Source organism: Equus caballus, chromosome 25, assembly GCF_041296265.1.
Source record: "Equus caballus isolate H_3958 breed thoroughbred chromosome 25, TB-T2T, whole genome shotgun sequence".
Lineage (NCBI taxonomy): Eukaryota > Metazoa > Chordata > Mammalia > Perissodactyla > Equidae > Equus > Equus caballus.
The window spans coordinates 46,975,184-46,997,988 of record NC_091708.1 but is presented as its reverse complement, the minus strand read 5'-3'; the positions used below and the strand labels follow the sequence as shown (position 1 = coordinate 46,997,988).

The 22,805-nt window shown below is 49.4% G+C and overlaps 1 protein-coding gene across 1 annotated transcript in view; it reads right to left on the bottom strand.

Moving 5' to 3' along the window:
* Positions 1-22,381, bottom strand: part of LOC100147680 (endoplasmic reticulum mannosyl-oligosaccharide 1,2-alpha-mannosidase) — a 32,830-nt gene extending 10,449 nt beyond the window's left edge. Inside the window, exons 1-6 of the mRNA XM_023629432.2 lie at positions 22,265-22,381; positions 13,421-13,529; positions 11,634-11,749; positions 8,641-8,786; positions 8,246-8,355; positions 6,677-6,862 (exon numbers count right to left, since the gene is read on the bottom strand). Coding sequence (XP_023485200.1) covers positions 6,677-6,862; positions 8,246-8,355; positions 8,641-8,786; positions 11,634-11,749; positions 13,421-13,529; positions 22,265-22,366 — 769 coding nt within the window. The 5' untranslated portion in view covers positions 22,367-22,381. The remainder of the gene's footprint in view (positions 1-6,676; positions 6,863-8,245; positions 8,356-8,640; positions 8,787-11,633; positions 11,750-13,420; positions 13,530-22,264) is intronic.
* Positions 22,382-22,805: the final 424 nt, after the last annotated feature.

Below are 22,805 nucleotides of genomic sequence, written 5' to 3'. Positions count from 1 at the left end.
TATGTAGGTTGGTTCCATGTCTTGGCTATCGTAAATAATGCTGCGATGAACATAGGGGTGCAAGGGACTCTTGGGATTTCTGATTTCAGGTTCTTAGGATAGATACCCAGTAATGGGATGGCTGGGTCATAGGGTATTTCTATTTTTAACTTTTTGAGAAATCTCCATACTGTTTTCCATAGTGGCTGTACCAGTTTGCATTCCCACCAACAGTGTATGAGGGTTCCTTTTTCTCCACAACCTCTCCAACATTTGTCACTCTTGGTTTTGGATGTTTTTGCCAATCTAACGGGTATAAGGTGATATTTTAGTGTAGTTTTGATTTGCATTTCCCTGATGATTAGCGATGATGAACATCTTTTCATGTGTCTATTGGCCATACCTATATCTTCTTTGGAGAAATGTCTGTTCATGTCCTCTGCCCATTTTTTGATCGGGTTGTTTGTTTTTTTGTTGTTAAGCCGTGTGAGTTCTTTGTATATTATGGAGATTAACCCTTTGTTGGATAAGTGGCTTGTAAATATTTTTTCCCAATTAGTGAGCTGTTTTTTTGTTTCAATCCTGTTTTCCCTTGCCTTAAAGAAGCTCTTTAGTCTGATGAAGTCCCATTTGTTTATTTTTTCTATTGTTTCCCTCAACTGAGGAGTTATAGTGTCCGAAAAGATTCTTTTGAAACTGATGTCAAAGAGTGTACTGCCTGTATTCTCTTCTAGAAGACTTATTGTTTCAGGTCTAATCTTTAGGTCTTTGATCCATTTTGAGTTTATTTTGGTGTGTGGTGAAAAAGAATGGTCAATTTTCAATCTTTTGCATGTGGCTGTCCAGTTTTCCCAGCACCATTTGTTGAAGAGACTTTCTTTTCTCCATTGTAGGCCCTCTCAGAGCCTTCTCTTTTTATCAAGCCAACAATTGCTGAATTTCCAATCTTGCTTTTCCTTTTCTGAAGCCAAATGTTGGGCTTTCTAGCCAGTTTTTCCAAGCTGTCATTTGGAGAAGCATCCCTTTGGGCCATGGCAGGGGTTTGGCTACTGTTTGCTCCTTTCAGAGCAGCATTCTTTGCAGAAGTGTCAGCAAAGTGATCTTCCCTAGCTTCCCGAGAGTCAGCTTTAGGACGCCTGTGATCTTAGGAAGCAGCGGGTGAGGCTAAAGCAGCGGGTAAGGCTAAAGCAGCGGGTGAGGATAAAGCAGCGGGTGAGGATATCACATGCAGTGGTGCTGAACACCAGGACTATTTTTAACGTTACCCCACTGGAAGGGAGGAGACCATGTTGCTTCCACAGCATCCCAAAATCCCAGGCAACGCTGAAAAGTGCACCTGCTATCAGTATAGATGTTGGTGGTCCTGCTCTTGGCTGGGATACAGGCCTGTGTAAATGCACATAATTTGGCTTGTTGGGCCATAGTAGCAGCTAAGGGCAAGGGTGCGACTCCAATTATATCAAAAGGCACTGATAGCACATATCCAGCACAATATTTACCATTGTCACTCTTTAAATAAGACCCACCAGTAAAGCATGAGATGTCGGTGTTGCTCAGAGGAGCTTCTTGTATGTCGTCAGGAGGAGTCAGGAGGAGGCCTGTCAGTGTTAAGCAGTCATGGGGAACCTCGTTGGTAGCAGAGGAGTGAAGGGTGGCAGGTTAAGGTTATTGCAGCAAGAAAGAATAATGCGAGGAGTAGGTAGTAAGAGGATCTCATAAGAGGTGAGACAGCTGGCTGAAAGATGTTGTGTGTGGTGAGAACTTAAGAGGCCTCCACTGCATGGGGTATAAAAATGGTTAAAGGGGGTCCCACAACTATTTCCTTGGTGGCCTGAACAAAAAGGGCAGTGGCAGGAATGGTTCTAAGGCAGGAAGGGTCTCCTTTTGCTACAGGGTCCAGCTGCTGGCTAGAGTACCCTATGGGTCCCGTGTGGTTCCTGTGTATTCATGTGAGCACCCAGAGGGCACTCACTTCCTTCTCATACATAAAAAGGAAAAAGGGGAGCTGGCAGTTTGGATGCCTAAGGGCAGGGGAGTTTATGAAGCTCTCTTTTTTTTCCTCCCCAAAGCCCCAGTACATAGCTGTATATCCTAGTTGTAAGTCCTTCTGGTTCTTCTATGTGGGATGCTGCCACAGCATGGCTTGATGAGTGGTGTGTAGGTCTGTGCCCAGGATCCGAACCAGCAAACCCTGGGCTGCCAAAGTGGAGTGCACAACCGTAACCACTCGGCCATGGGGCTGGCCTCCTATGAAGCTCTCTTTTAGGACTTTGAAGGCTGTGCCATCCTGTTCTCCTCACAAGATTGCATCTTGGTTCTTGTTTCCTAGTGAGACATACAAGAGTTGGCCATAAAAGAAAAATTTGGGATCCAATTTCAGTAGTAGCCAACCAGCCCAACCAGCCCATGACAACCTCACAGCTGACAGTTGGGGATTTGGGGAAGCTCAGGACACCATGAAGACTGTCTGGATCTAGGTGCAGCCCTGGTTCTGATATGAAGTGCCCCAAACACCAAACCTGGGGTTGGACAAACTGCACTTTCTCCTTGGCGACCTTGTGTCCCTTTAGAGCTAAAAGCCTTAGTAAGCAGATGTTGTCTCTTGCTGTGAGGAGGCCTACGGAGAAGAGGAAAGAAGCAAATCATCTACACACTGCAGCAAAGCAGAACCTCTAGGAAACTGTGCGTCATCCAGATCTGCCTTCAGGACTCGTGGAAAGTACGGACTCACAGTAAAGCCCTGAGGCATCACTGTCCAGGCGAATTGTTTTCCTTCCCGAGTGAAAGTGAAGAGGTACTGGCTGTCATCACCTGGGACAAAGGAACATGCTGCACAAGTTGGTCACGGTGAAGAATCTGCTTTCAGGTGGGACAGCTGCCAGGGTCAGAAACAACTGGGAGCCGAGGAAGGAAAATGATATTTATTGCTCAGAGGTCATGGACCATCTCCATCCTCTGCCACTGGGTTTTCTTACAGTTAAAATAAGAGTGTTACAAGGACTAGTACAGGGGATAAGGAAGCCTTGGGCCTTACAATCTTCTATTACTGGCCCAAAGCCTCGGAGAGCTTCTTTATCTATAGGGTATTGATTAATTTTAGAGAAAGGCTTTGAAGGCTCTATTTTGGATTTTGGTAAGATGTCCACTGTGGACTCTGCCCATATCAGTTGCAGACTCTGTCCATAAGGAGGGTTGTAACTAGAGATAAACGGCTAGTGTCCTTAAAATTGGTTTTAAGGTTGTCAGAGATGGAGCAACTAAAAGATGTTGAAGGGTCGTTTGACTCACCTAGTTGACCATTTTGGTTGCTGCTATCACTGCTGCATCAAATTCTAGAATTATTTCCCCCTTTTGGGAGAAAGAATTACCAGCATAGTATTTCCTCAAGAAATCTTGGCCCAACAGATGAATAGGAGCAGAGGAACTAAGGAGAAAAGAGTGAGTGTCCCTCAGAGGGCCCAGACAAAACGGGATGGGTTAGACACAGGGGCCTGCTGGGGTTGTTTGAGACCCCACTGTTTGAACGGTTTCAGTTCTCCGAGGCAGGGGCTGTTTCCTAACAGTGGGCTTGAGCACCGGGACTGTAGCACTGGTGTCAGTCAGTCTGGGGAAAGATTCATTCCCAATCTGGAGAGTGCTTTCCCCCAGGTGATTAAGGGAAAGGACTGGGAAGAGCCCCTGTGCTTTTTCCGAGCCCTGACATTGGGGATGGAGAAGCCATTGGAAGGATTAGTTGGGGGCTGAAAACCTCTGGAAATTTTTAGCTTGGGGCAGTCCTTTCCCCACTGTCCTGGCTCTTTACAGAAATGACAAAGACCAGAAAATTTCTGGTTTCATCCAGAGGCCTCCATTTTTTGGAGATGAAAATTTACGATTTTTGTGGTCTTTTTTTCTAGTTAAATCCTCTAAGGTGCAGGCAAGATGAGTTGCCACATTTACCAAATCTGGAGTGGACGTGGCCTCCCACTCCGCCAGGTTCTCTTCACTAACAGGGAAAGATCCTCGGTCAGTGCATTAACAAACACAGAATTAAAAGCTGTCCAAGTAGATTTAGTTTCCATGGGAGGCCCGAATCTTCTTTGAAAAAGATCTGAAGTCAACTCCAATAGTCAGGAACAGGTTCATCAGGCTTTTGCACACAAGCCTGAATTTTGCTCTAATCAACAGGCTTGGGAAAGGCTCCTGGGATGGCTTGGTGGGGTTTTCCAGAAAGTGTTCTAACCTCTTACCAAAAGTTAGGAGTTCGTTTTCCTAAATCTGTTTCAGGTTGTTCCCATTGGGCAAGTTTCATCCAATGTTGGGCCTGGCCTTCCCCCAAAAGCATGTGAACTAGCTGATGTAAATCTGAAGACCCAGGCTGGTAGGTCTGAACCACTATATTAAATTCATCAGCAAATCTATGGGGGTCCTCAGTTGCCTTTGGAAAATCCTTAACAATGGCTCACAATTCAGCTTTAGTCCAGGGAACATGAGAGATCTGAAGTTTGGCTTCTTAGAGGGTTTACATTTAAAACGGAAGGTTCTAACAGGTTCAGAAGAAGGGGCAAGGGTACGTTCAGAGGAGGATGGAAGTTCGGCAAGAGAATTTGAGTGAGGGAGTGGAGGGTACAGAGAAGGTGGGGGAGGTGCAGAGGAGAAGAGACGAAGATGGCCTCAGGGGCAAAGCCTGGGCACAAGGTGGCTGCCAGAGTGGGGTCTGAGTCAAAGGAGTCTGGAAGACAAACAAGATGGCATCTGAGACAGAGAAAGGGGAAAGGGGCAGGCGGCTTCAGAAGCCGTTTTGTTCTCCCTCCGTTTTTGAGTTGTTTCAGCTGATTTAGACAAGGTATCTGGTAGTGAGTCGATTTTAGAGCTTTGTGCGCATCCAGAAACCGCCAGGCACCAATGGAAACAGACGTATTGTTCATTTTGCTTAATTTTAGAGCTGTGGTCTTCCAATCTGGTTTTAAGAAAAGTGATTTTGGGGCGATCGAAAGTTCCCCATAGTGGCCATTGCAGTTCTGGACTGCTTTTGGTCTGTTTGGCCCACTTACTTAAAAATGGACATGTAGGAGGCCCAAAGTTCTTAAACATAAACCCAGCAGGGTCCCCAAAGGAGAGTCGCCCTCAGAACATTTAGATGACTGGGATCCCATTTCTGAAATTTTTTCTGAAAACCCAAGAAAGTTGCTATCGTCCTAGCCCTGATCCCCAAAGGAATCTAAAGATAAAAGAAAGTTGCTGGATTCCCATCCTTGATTCAAAAGGAATCTGAAAACTAAAGAAAAACTCCTGGATTCTCAGCAAGCTGGAGCCCCAAAAGGAACTGTGCTACCTTCAGAAAACACACAGCAAGGGCAACGCCTTGAACCTGGAGGACAAAGTTCCTCTCCCAATCCCAAATAAAGTGAGAGAGCCCAGAACACACGGAGAGTGCAGAGCGGAGCTCGGAATCTGAGAGGACACTCACCAGGCCGAAAGCAGGCCACAAGTCACAGACACGATAGCACAAGGGGCTCAGTGTGGGTACCTCGTTCAGTTCTGGGGGCTGCCATCTCTCAGGGGTTGCCTCCTTTGGATCCCACTTCTGACATCAAATATGTTAACTTGAAAAGGCTCAAAACAAGTTTATTTGGGAGAAGTCAAAATAACTGCAATTGAGGATTTCCATGCTACAAGAACCACAGGCAAATCTGGAGAACACAGGAGGGAGCAGCTTTTACAGAGAAAAGGGGGAGAGGGCAGGGCTGCTCTAGAGGAAAGACCACTGGGGTAGAGGAACAGATCAGGGTGGGGACGGCTCTTCATTGGCTGGGCTGTGGCATTTCTGATTGGCAAAGCTGCAGTGTTTCTGATTGGCTGAGCTGCAGCATTTCTGATTGGCTGGGCTATGGCATTTCTGATTGGCTGGACTGTGGTGTTTCTGATTGGCTGGGCTGTTACCGGGTGGGAGAGAAGTCTTCCCTCAGAGGTAAAGTGGTTGTACTTCCTGTTTGGAGTGACTGAGGTTGTGCTGGGGCCGGGGCTGCCCTGCAGGCCTCCCTCTACAGCGTAGGTGAGGTTTCTGTTATGAATTTACACAGGGGTACATGCATTCTTGTATCCATCCTTCTCCTCCAGGGTTTCACTGTCATTTCCTACTGTAAGGGGTGAAGTCTGACGTCTGCAACTCTGCCAGCGTGTAGGTGGGGAAAACCAATGCAGTGTAAGCACGAACGGTTAATAACCAAAAACCACCATACAAAGGACCACGTGAGAAATTCAGTGGTAGTCTTCAGCCTATTCAGAGAACTTACAATGGGTGTTTAAATATCAATTCAGAGATAACTAAAGACACACAATCCCAGTGTAACCCAATCCGTGTGGGATAAGGACGATGTTGGGGAGAGATTCGGGAGGGGGCAACTACATCAGATCACGTGTCACCTCCCGGCATAGAGCCCCTCCCAACTGCGGCAGAAACATAGGCTGCAAATGCCCCTGGACGCCTGTCTGGGGTCCAAGCTCAGCTCTCAGCAGGGTGTGTCGGGGACAGCTGTCCTGAGCGTCCCCAGGGCGCCTGGACGTAAGGTGAAAAAGGAACCGCCTTCACCCAGCAGATGCACTCCATGGTCAGTGTAGTGTAAACAGCACTGTAGGTCCTCGTGGCTGCGGCTCTCTGCCCCGCACAAGCATCACACACCGAGAACTCGGCCCATGCAACGGAACGAGAAGATACCTTTTTTCAGGTTCAAAATCCACATGGTGTCCAGGGCGTCGATCAGAGTGAGGCCGAGGCCAAACCACTCGCTGAAGGACCTGGACACAGGTTTCAGCTCGTCGTGGCCCCAGGCAAACTTGCGGTATCCGGTCCAGGCATGGCGGAAGGCCTCTATCACGGCCTTCTGGCGCCCGTTCGGGGAGCCTGGAAGGAGGGAAGCAGGTCAGGAAGACTAGCCCCGGTCAGGGCGCAAACAGAGACCCTCTGTGGCCCCTGTGAGTGACCCTGACATGGGGGACACCATCCAGGGCCACGGGCAGCAGTGGACAGCAGGGAAGGTTGGGGCTCAGAGCCGAAGGTCTGACCCTCACAGCTGGACACAGCCACCAAGCCAGCGAGGCCTCCGGGGCCCGCACACGACAGCTTGGACTCTCGAATGCCTGGCCAGGTCCTGTCAACCTCCACCAGGGGCCAGGCAGGTACTACCCTCTGGGGCCACAGGGAGCACTCTGCAGGAAAAGGCATTTGAGGCAGCAGACCAGTGTGGTGGATCCCGTGGCAACGTGTGCATTCCACTCCAGGTTTGGGAATGTCAAACATGACAGGGGCTGGGGACTCAGACAAGAACACCTAACCTCACAGGTACCCACGTTCTGCCACTTCAGCTCCAGGCATTTTCAAGGAAACACCGTGGAGCAGATGCACCCAAGGCCCCTCTCTGGCCTTTCCAGAGCCCCCTCAGGACGACGAGGGGAGGCATCTTCTCTCCATGCATGGGAGGACCACATACAACACACAGGGTTCCCACGTGGATGGTTCCCTGTGTGTCCACGGCCTCACACCACACGTCCTCTGAGTGTGGCGTGAAGCCTATTCGTGTTGACAGCCACGGCTGTGCCGTCCGTTCCGAATGGCACACAATCACTCTGTATCCCCCATGACCGGCTACAAGTCCTGGCCCTGGGCTCCCTCATCCTTCCATCAGAGGCACCAGCAGGACGATGGAGAGTCATGGGCCTGGGACCCAGATTCAGCTGGCCTGGCACAAGACCCCACACATGAGGCAGATGGCCTGGGCAGGTACTGACCTAACCCCGGTTCTCGTCTGTGGAATGGGGATCCAAGAGACTAATTACCTCAAAGGGCGTCGTCAGAATGAGGCAGACAGGCTGCACACAGTTTACGAAGCGCCAGTGCCCAGCAGGCCCTCAAGGACCAGAGCCAGAACACAGGGACCCACAGAGCTGCCCAACCCAGCAGGCCTGGGTGGAGACGCCAGGGAGCAGCTATCTGCACATCCTCAGGCCCCTGGTGGCCCAGACACTGCAGGGAGATGAGCCCCGAATACGCGCTCCTCCTGGGGCTGAGGCATGGGACCACGGGCCATCAAGGAGCCACAGGTGGTCGCCAGAGCTCTAAAGAGCGTGTGACCCCAAGGACCTGGGCCCACCTGGGTGAGGAGGGATGACCAGCACGTGAAGGGACAGCAGTGCTCCACCACATACCCTGGACGCCCATCTGCCTGTCCACATGCCCTTTCCCTCAGAAGGCCCAGATGAGGCTGGGAGGGCACAGGTGGGGACTTACCTGGTTGATTCTGAATCCTGGTGGCCTGCAAGGCAGGCCCGGTGGGGGCGTCTGCCTTTCTGGAGGGGGCTTCGGTGCCCTGCTCAGGCTCAATCACTGCTCCCCTCCAGCTGCAGGGAGGGAAGGAAGAGCAGTCAGCCAGCGCAGGGCACAGATGCAAACGCCCCGGGGTCACCGCCCCACTGTCCTCAGCCCCACCTTCCACGCGGGAGGACTTTAAGAAGGCAGGGCCCTGCCCTCACGATGGGGCGCACAGTGTCTGCTTCGCAAGGAGAATATCCTGCAGACGTTATGCTGGTTTTTTATCTTTGTTTTTCAGAAAAGGAAACACCAAATGGACCAGCCGCAGCGTTTCCGCACGTTCAGACCCATCTCTGGTGCTCCTTGTACCTGACGTTCTCTGGGCGTTTTCTTTCTGGCGAGCGCCACCTTCAGCCTCTTCCCTCCTCTGCGTGTCACCCTGCCTCATGTCCTTCGAGCCTTTATCGGGGGCTCTAATCTGCAGGTTGGGTGGTCCCCGTCGGAAATGCCGTGGAGGCTTCTAGACAAAAGTGAGAGTCACTTGTGAAAGTAACTGCGAGCCTAGGAGCCGCTGTTCCTTTTCCCTCTGGGACACTCTCCCAGTCAAACCCAACCCCACGGGCGCGGTGGACGGGCCGAGGAGCACAGCCCCAAAGGAAACTGTTTTCATTTGTCATCACGAATGCAGACTCGGGAGGCAGGTCCTTCTGCACGCTCTCCTGGCCCTGACCACCCTGCTGGAGACTCTGCCGACGGGTCAGCGCAGCCCTCGACAGCGGGTTCAGCCCCTGGCCCGGCATATTTCCAGGCTGTCACAGACCCTAGGGGTAGCAAGAAAGGCTTAGAACCACATCCTCAAAGAACACTGTTGCCCTGGCACTGCCCCGCTTCATCCTCAGAACAAAGCGGGAGGCAGAGGGTGCCGGGGCCAGGGACAGAGCGCAGGGCTCAGGCGCTGTGTTGAGTGCAGCACTCTCCCGGACGGGGTGGCACCCTCAACAGTGGGTGTGACGACGGCTCCTCCCGAGGACGAGGACGGGAAGGAGGACGACTTGCAATGGAAAAGTCTCTGCTTTTCAGCGTCCCCGTAATCCGGGAAGACGTTCTCCTTGTAAAGATGCAACCGACTCAGAGCTGGGCCCCTTGGCAGAGAGAGTGGGGTGTGGCCCTGCCACAGCACCATGGCTGAGACAGGTCTCAGGAACAGTCCTGGGGTCCTCACAAGAGAGGCCCCAGGGCCTGCAGAAGGGCAGCCTTCCCCGAGGCCTTGCAGCAGAGACGGACACTTTCACCCCTTACCATCCAGACCCTGCTGGACACCAGAGACTGGACTACAGACATTTCGCGCAGTGGAAATGTGCCTTTTGCTGGGGAAACATGCCACGTTCTGCTTTCACACACTTCAGAGTCCATATGCAAAAGAGAGGCCCAAAGAAGCGAGAGAAACGCTTGTCCCTTCCAAAGGGGAGGAAATTCTCCTTTCTACACACAGAGTGAGAGTGAGACAGTGTGGAGAGTGGGCTCCTCTCTCTCCCCAGGGCAGCCCTGCAGGGTGGAGCCAGCCCCTGGCCCAGGATCCTCTCCCCGGGGCCGCCTCAGCCCACATCGATCCCCTGACTAGCGACCAAGAGTGTCCCCAGGTCAGAGGGCACTGGGTTCTCAAAGGCATGCTCTGGGAGGGGATGGTTCTTGCTTCTCTGGCTGCCTCCTGACTGCCCTCTCGTCTCCACGGCCTGTCTTCTCCTCCCCAGCCCAGATGGTAAGGGTGGGGGTGCCTCCAGATCATGCCCGGCCCTTCCTCCTCCCTTTCTAGACAACACACACCCCTTACTGTGGACTCTCAAACCTCTCCCGTGCCCAGACTCTGATCCTGACCTCGTGGCACGTGCACTTCTCCTTGGGGCCCCAGGAACCTGGAACTGGGCAGGTCCAGAAGGGAGCACCTGCATGTCCCCAGCCAGGAACTACTTGGCTTCTGCTGGCCCCTCCCTCCCCTTGAAGCAGGCCCAGTCCTGCCCAGCCTTTCTCCAGCCGCACACTCTCCCCACGGTGCAGGCAGCTCAGCTCTCCTGCCTCCTGCCTCCACTCCTGATGCTCCACACCACGTCTCCACCCAGCGGCCAGAGAATCTTCACGGTGAAAATCTCAGACATCCCACCTCAGAGCCTTCCCGTGTCTGTGCCCCTGAAGCCTCTAGTGCTGCTCACGCCCCCACGAGGACCCACAGGGCCCTCTGCACTGAGCCCAGCCCCCTCCCCTGTCTGTGCCCCTGAAGCCACTAGTGCTGCTCACGCCCCATGAGGACCCACGGGGCCCTCAGCACTGAGCCCAGCCCCATCCCGTGTCTGTGCCCCTGAAGCCTCTAGTGCTGCTCATGCCCCATGAGGACCCGCAGGGCCCTCTGCACTGAGCCCAGCCCCATCCCGTGTCTGTGCCCCTGAAGCCTCTAGTGCTGCTCACGCCCCGCGAGGACCCACGGGGCCCTCTGCACTGAGCCCAGCCCCATCCCGTGTCTGAGCCCCTGAAGCCTCTAGTGCTGCTCACGCCCCGTGAGGACCCGCAGGGCCCTCTGCACTGAGCCCAGCCCCCTCCCCTGTCTGTGCCCCTGAAGCCTCTAGTGCTGCTCACGCCCCACAAGGACCCACAGGGCCCTCTGCACTGAGCCCAGCCCCCTCCCCTGTCTGTGCCCCTGAAGCCTCTAGTGCTGCTCATGCCCCACAAGGACCCGCAGGGCTCTCTGCACTGAGCCCAGCCCCCTCCCCTGTCTGTGCCCCTGAAGCCTCTAGTGCTGCTCACGCCCCACGAGGACCCACGGGGCCCTCTGCACTGAGCCCAGCCCCTGGCTCCGCCCAGGCCCTCCTGCCCAGGCCAGTTTCATTGCCCTCCAGCCACGCTCTCCCGACTCTACGCAGCGCCAGCGGCTCCTCAGCCTTTGGACTGCGATTCAGTGTCCCCTGGTCGGAGAGCGCTCCCTCACCGGCACCCGCTCCAGCCCTGTCTCCCGGGTGGCTGCTCTCTTCCCTGTGGGAGGCGCACCCCGGGCCACCTGCCTGCTTCTGTTTGTTGCTGTGTCTCGCCTTCCCTCCCGCCAGCCTGCAGCTCTGAGGGAAGGGACAGGTCTGTTTGTTCATCACCTGACACAGCATCCGGCACACAGCAGGTGCTCCAAGAAGAACAAAGGAGAGAACAGCCCTCCTGCCTTCCCCAAGCCTCGTCCAGGCCCCCCAGGATAACGAGTGTGAAGTGAAAACATCAAACAAACGCTAAGACAAAGAATTCATCCCAATCTGGTGGAAACATCACGTGTTTTCAAGTGCTTCTGGAACTGACCCCGGTTGCAACTCCACGTTCGCTTTATCGAAAGTACCTGAGGTAAGACCCCCGGGACGTGTTCTGCCTTAGCATCTGCCTTCTGAGGAGCTGGCAAGACGGGTGGCTTTGCTGGTCTCATCTTGTGCTCTTCTGCGGACCTGCCAGCTGGGGCTAAACAAGAGAATGTCATGTATCTCACATAGGCCACAGGCCTAGAGGAGACTCAAAGTGGGCGGAGAACACGCGCAGACGGGTGTTATTCCCTACGGGGGAGAGCAGGCGCCCTCAGCACACTCACTTAACTGTGCAAGAATGGCCAAAGACAAAGGAAACCAGGAACAAAACGAAAAGACAACCCACCAACTGGGAGCACGTATTTGCAAATCATGTATCCGAAAAGGGGTTAATTTCCAAAATATATAAAGAACTCACACAACTCAACAACAAAAAGACAAACAACCCGATGGAAAAACGGACACAGGATATGAACGGACATTTTTCCAAGAAGACAGACAGATGGCCAACAGGCACATGAAAAGATGTTCAATGTCACTAATCATTAGGGAAATGCAAATCAAAACGAGAGTGAGATATCACCTCACACCTGTCAGAACGGCTATAATTAACAAGACAAAAAATAACAAATGTCGCAGAGGACATGGAGAAAAGGGAACCCTCATACACTGCTGGTGGAAATGCAAATTGGTGCAGCCACAATGGAAAACAGTGAGAAGATTCCTCAAAAACACAAAAATAGAAATACCGTACGATCCAGCTGACCCACAACTGTGTTTCTATCCGAAGAACATGAAACCAACAATACGACGAGACTATGCACCCCTTTGTTCACTGCAGCATGAGTCACAATAGCCAAGACATGGAAGCAACCCAAGTGCACTTCTACAGGAAACTGGATGAAGATGCGATGTCTACATATAGAGGATGGAAGACTAATCAGCCGCAACAAAAACCAAAATCGCCCCATTTGCAACAATATGGATGGACCTTGAGGGTATTATGGTAAGCGATATAAGCCAGATAGAGAAAGACAAACACCGTATGATTTCACTCACAAGTGAACATAAACTAACACACGGACAAAGCACACAGTGGTGACCAGAGGGGAAGGGGGAGGGGCAAAGGGGCACATTTATATGGTGACGTAAAAATAGACTATTGGTGGTGAGCACAATGCAGGCTATACAGAAACTGATATATAATAACGTACACCTGAAATTACACAGCGTTACAAACCAATAGGACCTCAGTTAAAAAAAAAAAAAAAGGAATGGCCAAAGAATCAAAGCTTTTAAAAACACTTGGCAGTTTTGTCCTTATCCCCAAGCCATAACCCAAAATACCTGGCCTTAATCTTCCACTCCAGGAGGCACAATTGGTGGCAAACAGGCCGTTTACTTGAGTGACCTGGGGCAGCTCTTAAGCTTTCCTCCTAAAAGAAGCAATCTTAGAGAAATTCAGGATTCTCTACATCCGCAGCAGAACTCGGCCCGGTCCTTTTCCAAACCCGCGTTAACATGTGTTATGAAATTCGCCCAATGCATTTAGGCTGAGCATTCAACGTCAGGACTGAATTTCTCTGCGAGACGCAGAGGAGGGAGGTACCAGGACTGACGCCAGACACTCAGGAGCAGTCACACGTCAGTGAACATCCCCGTCCTAGCAAGGCGGGTGAAACACTGAGCTTCCTTCTATCTGAGTTTCTGCCGAGTCGTTGACATTCGTGCCTCCTGGAGCGGGTGAAGGCAGACTGCAAGACCGCTTCTGCCTGTCCACCCTCCACGACCCACACCTGTCATTTTAAGGCACACGAGTAGCTGATACCTGTCCACTGGTCAGCCACGCTGATGTAGGACAGGAGCCCACAGAGCAGCAGAAACGCGAGGAGGAAGAGGATCACATTCCGCTGTAATCTCGACAGCTGCTTCCATTTCTAAGGGAAGGACAGAGAAGGACACTTTTTACCGAAAATAATGCAACTGGAACTTTCTCCAAAGGCCAGAAACTCAGCGAGGATGACGAGTAATTCAGAAGGTCAGGGGCGAGTTCTCTTGTTTCTGAACCTTGTTCCCTCTCAGCAGGGACCACGGGCTGGGACGACACACGTAAGATGAAATAACAGACGTGGAAGCCACCTCTGTCGTGTTGCGCGGGCGGCGGAGGACGAGTCCCACACCTCGCGTTCTGGCTTACACCCGGCCGGGTCTTGCACCTGCCCAGATGCGGTGTGTGGACGCCCTGCGGCCCAAGACCACCAGGGACCGCACGCGGTTAAACAGGTGGTGCTTGTTCCTCTTCGTGCTGAGGGAGACCCTACAGCGGGGACCTTAGGTGTCTCAGTAAGAGGGTGTTAGGAAGCTCCAGGAGCTGACGTTTATTTCCCGGTCCCCCTTTATGCCAAGGACTAATGACGTCAGGCCACAGGACATTAACTAATGATATAGAGATTTCCCACTTCTGGGGTTTTGTTGATTAAACTCAAAAGAGTGTGCACTTAAGGTGTGTGCTGTTGAGTCAGGGAGCATCTTTCTTCTCTTTTTGGATGAGTGGTTGAACCATTTGACATGACAATGGCTTTCAGTAGTATTTAAGACTGGGCATGGGGCCGGCCCTGTGGCGCAGAGGTTAAGTTCGCACGTTCCGCTTCTCGGGCGCCCGGGTTTCGCCGGTTCGGATCCCGGGTGCGGACATGGCACCGCTTGGCATGCCATGCTGTGGTAGGCATCCGACATATAATGGAGAAGAAGATGGGCACGGATGTTAGCTCAGGGCCAGGCTTCCTCAGCAAAAAGAGGAGGACTGGCAGCAGATGTTAGCTCAGGGCTAATCTTCCTCAAAAAAAAAAAAAGAGACTGGGCAGGATCATTGGCTAATTGTAACACAGGCAATTGGCAGAAATAAAATGATGGTTATTCCTTGTAATAGGCTTTGAAGCCAAGAATGTAGATTTGAGACCAGGCAATGAAAACAGCTGGGTCTGTTTTAGGTAGCTTCCTCCTCCCTCTATCCCTCCCTTTTTTTTTTTATCCTAGTCACAGATGATTATTTTCTCTGTAGTATTTTTTCTCTGTATTCTCTGTAGTAGTATTTTCTCTGTGGTATTAACAAGAAATATTATAGGAAACATTTTCCCTCGGTTAGCTAAGAGGAAATCAAGGACTATGGAATAATCCATGACAACTCCGGTTAGTGTTAGAAAACTCTAGGTTTTCTTTAGCTTTTAAAGCTGTGAAACAGAAGAAAGGAAACCTCATTTAAAATGGGGTCAGGAGGCCAAAACCCTCACCCACTGCTACTCCACATCAATTACAGACCCCAACAGGAAGGCATCAGTTATGGACTCCAACAGGAAGAAGCGTCAATTACTACCCCAGCAGGAGGAAGGAAGATTTCCTCCTTGACCAGCAACTCAGCCAATGAGAAACAATCACCACCCTGAACTCTCACTCTCCTCCAATGGACTTTCATTCAAAATGACCCCTTCCAACCTCCTCCTTTTTCTCTCCAAAGTAATGTTCCTCTCCTTTGTTTCTGGACTTGCCAGTGGTTTTTGCTATAGCTTACTTGTCTCGAATTGCAGTTTCTCTGTATTCCTGAATAAACCCATTTTGCTGGTAAAATAACTGGCTATTTTATTTGTTTAGGTCAACATTACATGATGATCAGAAGTGGGACCCAGAGAAGACCCCCAACAACTCTGAGGCTGGTGAGAAACGGGTGCTGGTACCCACAGAGCCCACCGGGCGCACTGCTTTCTGGCCGACCCTGGAGTTGGAGGGTAAGTCTCTCCTGGATCCCAAATCTGCTCCCTTTGGGTTTTGAGCTCTCCGGGTTTATTCAGATCTGTTGCATACAGGCTTCATCCTTTCTGTTTAAAGCCTTTGTCCTTTCTGTGAGTACCCATTTGTATAGTTAGGCCTATTGGAAGTGTGTAGCATTTGGCTTAATTGCTTTGGAATTGGGAATTTTTCTTTTGCTCTAGAGAAAAGGCTCTAAGAAATGGGATCCCAGGCATCTGAATGCTTTGAGGCTCCCCCTTCAGGGACCCTGGCCAGTTTTATATCTAAAAACTGCACTTCATCCTCATGTGCATTTCTACCTAATGGACTGACATAATCAAGAGTAGTTTAGATGCAGAACTTTATAAAAGAAAAAATGAATCCAAAAAGCACCCTAAAAATGATCCTTATATCATGCAAATTAAAAAAACCTTTAGTTAAAAAAAAAACTTTGGCCATTGGAGCAGGTAACCTTAACTTAGTCCTTCTGCCAGAAAATTTTTATGAGTTTTGTACCTGAGATATGGCTAAAAATTTAAACTAAGACACTAAGATCTCTGTGTTTATCTGTATGTTATGTATGTCCAAGTATGTATGTTATAGATCTGTGATCTTGGTCTACCTACAGATAGTGTTGCCAAAATTAATTTGGAAAAGAGCTCTATTTAATTGGCTTAAGGAAAATCAAATGCTTATATAAAAGAATTCTCAGGAATATAATAAAAATTAATGCAAATGCTTTTCAAGTTCCCGTGATGTGGGAAAATATTTGGGATTAAAGCTAGTTTGTTTGTTCATTTAATTAAAACAGGCATGTCTTTAGTTGTCTGCATTAAATATAACATTATGATTCTCTGTTGCAAAATTTGTCAGCAAAAAAACATTCACTTGAGATGATGGCTGATTTTGTCTAATATCTCGTGAAAGTTTTGTCAATAATCTGAATATAATTGTTGGGGGCAAATTATTTAGATAGATGAAAATGAGATAAGAACTTTTAGGCGCAATAATTATGTTTTATGTTTGCTTAAAATAGCACCCCAAATCTTTTTGGGTAATTTAAAACTTTAGTGTTTTGGTAAGTTAAATGATGGGATTTCATTGAATATCTGAATCATTCTCCAAACGAGATAAAATACTGAAACATTAATTACTGAACATAGGTTTGTCCTCTTTTGGCTTCCTAGTGTAGATAAACCAAATACAAATTTGGTTCTGTTAGTAACCATGTCTTGTGTCACATTGAAAGATTATACTCTCTAAAAGGGCATGTGTTTCTAGAAATTATGAAATACATTTATAAATTTACCAGTCCACAATTGCTTACTTCTTAGTTTTCACTAGGAATCAAGGATTCTAAGGGTTAAGAATTCTAATTAACATATGTGATTAGAGCTACTAAGAATAAGGGAAACATCCCCATATGCAAAGAAAGTGGGGTGTGTGTTTTTGGTTAGAAAAAGGTATGAGCTATGGAGATATATTTTTGTTGAAGAAAAAGGAAGTAATTTTGTCCTAAAGTAAAATGGTGGCCAGAATAAGAAAAGATAGGACAAAATTTTAATGTAAAAAGAAAATTATAGGTTTGTGAAACAGGAATCTTTGGAAAGAAATTTTATATGCTATCAAGCTGGATAAGATTAAATAAAATAACTATAAAGGTTTTAAAATAAGTTTTAAAATCAATAGTGTGCTATGTAAAACTATAACTCAATGTTCTTTCATCTGCTGAAAGAACAAAGTTTACTTGGGCTACTGGTCTGCTCCTGCTAAGAGATTGTGAAAGGTTTCTCCCTACCTTTTGGTTTTTATCAAAATTATCTCTTGTGCTTTATGATAAAAGCTGAGTCTTTTCTATTAAAAAGAGCTAAGGTTTTTGCAGCTATGTAACCTTCTATATTTGTCTTTGAAGTCTTCGGTCACTTTGGTTAAATGGATAATTAAATATTGTTTCATAATTTTCTGTGACCCTATTTTGTCAAATGTCCAAAAACTTTTGATATTTTTGACAAACTTCCTCCCTGAAAAAATCAAATTCTAAATAAAATCTTTCTAATCTGAAAGTAACTTTGGGAATTTCCAGAAGGCCCCTGAGACTTAAAGGATTTGTTCTCTCTTCTTATAAAAAAAGAGTTGTTAAACTAATTTGGCTTATTTGATACATCAAATTACATGGGAAGCATTGTCATGTAAATGATGATAAACTTTAGGTTATATTCTATAGGTGAAGGTTATTAAAATAAATGTTCCAGGGGCCGGCCCCGTGGCCGAGTGGTTAAGTTGGCGTGCTCAGCTTCAGCAGCCTGGGGTTTTGCCTGTTCGGATCCCGGGCGCGGACATGGCACCGCTTGTCAGGCCATGCTGAGGCGGCGTCCCACATGGCACAACCAGAAGAACCTACAGCTAGAATATACAACAATGTGCTGGGATATTTGAGGAGAATAAGAAGAAAATAAATAAATAAATGTTCTAGAGATTGTAGGAAAATTCCTAAAATTCTGTTATGTCCTGGTATAATGTTATCAGTCATACTTTTAAGATGTCACAGAAATGACCAGATTTACCTGTCAATTATGCTATAACGAACCTTCATCAGATCTTTAACCATTAATACTTTTAAGTCTTTTGTCATTTACTGACAGTTATTGCTTTACTCTGGTGCTTTTGCAAATATGTCTCCTCTTCAGAGAAATTCACGGAAAAGATCCTGACCAATACTCTAGAGTGCACGTGTTTGATAACTTGAAGACCATCACACTGCACTGGATTTAAAGGACACCTTTTCTCCTCTCCCTTGAGAAAATGTATCTTTGCAACAAGGGTTAAAACATTTATCCTTGTCTCCCTACCTGATCCCTCCAGAATTAAAAATGGGTGTAACTGTGGAAAGATAAATTATGTTTGTACCTTTGTAGATATTAAATTCTAGTCCCATTAATTGCCTTTAACATTTGCTATATAGCTATAAGCTGAACTGGATCCTAAATCCTTCTAGTTTCCTTAAATGTCTATGACTCTCCAAACTGACACAATTTTAGTGCCTTTAAAATCTCCTTGGAAGGGACTATACCAGGTCCTCCTCACTACCCAGATGGCAGCCTAGCTTCAGGGACTTGAATCTTGGGTACACATCTCACAGCTAAAGAAGGCTCCACCTGACACGCAGTCCTGCACAAACACTGGAGATCTCCAAATCAAACTGACTAGGAAGAGAAGCAGCCGACATCTGAGGCACAGCTTTCCCACGACGACCAGACCAGGCCTTATATGCTTTTCTCATTGTTGCTTCTTTTCTCTCTCTCTTTCATAGAAACACGATGCCCTTGTCCATATTGCCTAAACCCTAGCGAAAGAGAGAAACCTCTTCTTTTGATTATGGCCTTTTGGAAACACATGGCCCTGTGACAATCTTTTCCCTTGCTTTTTCTGAAGGGTTAGAAAGTTCAGAATTCACAGAAGCATTTCTTTCACCTGGACTATTAACTGACTGAGTTCTTATCCACATTCAGAAATGTGCAGCCTTACAGGCTGTATTACTGACAACACGTTCACTTCCAAACAGTTCTTCTGAGATAACAGTGCCGTTTTAATACGTATTTGAAGTTTTGCGATTTTCGTGAAGAGTTGGTCAGCTGTTGCTTCATGTTTATCCCGGCACTGTCTTCCCACTGCATTCGGTCAGTTCTTTCAGTCGGGGTGTGCTCTTGCCGTGTTCACTGTTCTATTTTCTCTTCATGACAAAATGGAAGCCTCCCATTGATCCACTTTACTAAACCTTCATGGCCGCCTTGAGCAGCAACTTCCAGGAGGTATACGTGACTGTCTTTGCCTCTGTAGGGAGAGCCTTTTCCCCCCTGGACTGGAGTAAATGCCAATGAGAACATGATTAGAAACCCCTCCCTAACATTAGGAGAGCTAGCCAATTCCACAGCAAAAACCTGTAACAGCCAACAAAAATCACTCAACTCAGGGCTGGCCCCGTGGCTGAGTGGTTAAGTTTGCAACGCCTGCTCTGCTTCGGTGGCCCAGGGTTTCACCGGTTCGAATCCTGGGCACGGACATGGCACCACTCATCGGGCCACACTGAGGTGGCATCCTACATGCCACAACTAAAATATGCAACTATGGAAGGTCAGGTGGGGGGGGATTTGGGGAGAAAAAGCAGAAGAAAAAAAAAAGATTGGCAACAGTTGTTAGCTCAGGTGCCAATCGTTAAAAAAAAAATCACTTAACTTGTTGGCTAAGGTAGTCTTAGCCTTTGATTACTTACTTGTTGAGCTGGAAGGCATTTCTGCAATAGCAGACACCACCCACGGCACTTGGACAAACTCCTCTGGGGAAAGAGAAACTCAACTGGATAGTATCAGGGAGCAAGCACACTGGCTGCAACAAGTTTTATCTTACTCTTGATGGTCCTTTCATTTGTTTGGTTGGCTACCTTCAGGCTTAGGATCCTAGTTTAGAACCATCACACAATTTGGAATTGTTATGTTACTTTTGATTCTGTTTTGTGTAATTATCTTTAAGTTTTGTACTGGTTGCCTGCCAAACCTTTTGTAAAAACAAAGTACCCAATAAGGTGATGCTGGTTCAGTGCTTTGAAATGATCTCCAACACTTACAGCCTTTCTAAGATACAGACTTTAGATGTGAAGTGCCTGAGAGTTCTCCCTCCCACCCCTCCTTGTTACTCAAAGTGACCTCAGCAGGTGTCCAGTCCGTGCATTTCCCCTCCAAGTGGAACACAGCACTGAATTCTTGATCAGTGATGTGTCTGAAGAAAGATCTTGATAAAAAGGGGAAGATATGAAACAGAATAAAGCCAACTTCATTTAAATTGGGTTCAGGGGTCCCAGCCTGCTGGTGTACTGGTTAAGTTCGCATGCATTGCTTCAGTGGCCCAGAGTTCGCAGGTTTGGATCCCGGTCATGGACCTACACATCGCTCATCAGTCATGCTGTGGCAGCATCCCACACACAAAATAGAGGAAGATTGGCACAGATGTTAGCTCAGGGACAATCTTCTTCAAGCCAAAGAGGAAAACTGGCAACACATGTTAGCTCTGGGCTAATCTTCCCCACCAAAAAATAAAAAATAAAATAAAATAAAATGGGGTCAGGAAGCCAAAAGACGGAGCTTTACACACTACTACTCAGTGTCAATTACAGACCTAACAGGAAGAATCATCAGTTGCCACCACAGCAGGAAGATTTCCTCCTTGACCAGCAACTCAGCTAATGAGAAAGTGTCACCACCCTGAACTCTTGCTCTCCTCCAATGGATTTTTGTTCAAAATGACCCCTTCCAACTTCCTCCTTTTTCCCTATAAAATAACGTTCCTCTCCTTTGTTTGGTGGACTTGCCTATGGCTTTTGCTATAGCTTGCTCGTCCCGAATTGCAATTCCTCTGCTATTCCCGAATAAACCCATTTTGCTGGTAAAATAACTGGCTGTTGGCTGTTATTTTATGGTTAACAAAGCAGTGGTGCCATTGGTTACTTCTGCTAGGGTCAGAGACAAGTTCTGAACCACGTTTTCTAGTTGTTTTATTTCTGCTGGGGGATCTGTAGCTCAGAGGATGGGTGAAGGGGAATTAGTCATCCCTGGTGGCAGTTTTCCTAATAGCTTATACTTGCATTATTTTTCACACTCCTGGCTATTCTTTTTAAGGAATGTGATTTCTTGAAGGGATGGGAATTTTACGTATATGGCATTGTCTACCAATTATTCTGAGTACATAGGATGTTAATGCGCAGTAGGCAGGTATGACCCTGATGCTGATGTAAGGAGCACCCTGTGGAACCTGGACTGCATTATAAGTAAAGTATCACTTATTCTGAGAGGAGCGAGTCAAGTTTGTGCCCCTTGACACATACAAATTCCTTGAGTGGAACTAAACACTTCCTGCAAAGCAAGCTGAGAACAAACTGACTCCGGGTGCTCGCCCCAGGACACCCCTGACCCACCAGGCCGTGTGACAGGACTGCAGGAAGCTCAGCAGACACGGTTTACAGAAGCAAGGTCAAGGTCCAATTTTTATGACTTAAATTTGGGATCAGTGATGTGAAGGAAACTTAAGTACCAAAACCTGCTTGTGGCAGGGCTGTCAGGGGAAGAGGCAGAAGAGAGTTTTGTTTTTCCTTAATTGCTGGGAAACCAGGGGGGCCAAAAATAACAGTAGGAAGATAATGGAGATTGTATTAATGTTTTTTTTGTCACCTATCAATGGCCAAACAACACCTGACTCCAGGCACAAGATAAGAATAGCAAAGCAGCTCTAAGAGGCACACACCCGAGACACAGGAAGTTCTTAGAAGGTTTTGAAGCGGCTACTGGGGCAAAGTCTGTCCAAAGGAAACGGATCTGAGAAGAAACCTGAATGCCGAGCTCGAGGATGGGCTGACGAACAACGCCGAAGCCATGAGAAAGCACACAAAGCATTAGACAAGCACATGTCAGAGGCCAGAACACGGTTTTACCAAAGCAAAACGCAAGTGTAGCCAGACAACCACAGTCCCGCCCAGGGCTCCTTCCGGGCCGCGCCCACGCAGCGCCCAGCGGGCAGCGACAGACACGCGAGCTCGGCCCAGCGGGCTCGGTCCGAGGCAGTGACCCGCAGCTCCTTCAACGCCCTCCAGCCGCAGACCGGACACTGCGGCCGCCGCACGGGTCCCAGGACTCGGGCTTGGGCGGGCGATCTCGGGGGGACTCGGCCCTGGGCCGGGCACCGGCGGGCAGGGGTGGCCCGGTCAGTCGGCGCGCAGACAAGACTCAGCAGCCACGTCGGGTCTTGCTGGGTGGTGGCTGAGGTCCGGCCGCCGCGGCAGGGCACTCGAGACCCGCGGACACGCCGGGCCGCCCGCGGGGGCCCAGCCCGGCCCGACCCTCACCCTCCAGCACGACCGCGACCGCGGGCTCTGGCTGCCGTCGAGGCCCTGCCGCGGGCTCAGCAGCACCGACACGAAGTCCCGAGGCGGCGCCGGCGGAGTCATGCAGGAGTCCGGCCTGGCGGCTGCGCCGAACCACGAAGCGCGGGGTCGGGGCCCCAACTGGCCGGCCGTCGCGCGCGTCAACAATCGGGCTCCGCCAGCGCAGCGCGCACGCGCAGGAACGGATCCCACGTGCGGCCTACTGCGCCTGCGCCCCTCCGCGCCTGCTTCCCGCGCTCGCAGGGCTTCGCGCCCGCGCCGGCCTCTTACCCCCCTCTCCCCCCCCGGCGGTGGCCATGGCAACAAGGCGGGCGCGGCCCCCTGCGGCGCGGGCTTTCCGGCAGTCCCTGTGAGCCGTGCGCCCCCGCTGAGGGATCCCCGCGCCGACTGGGCTCAGCGAGCCGGCAGAGCTCGGCGCGGGCGGCCTGTGGGACTCGCCCTGTCGCCCCTGCGGGGCCCGAGGCGGCGGCTCTCGGGGCCGCATCCCGCCCCCGTGTCTTCG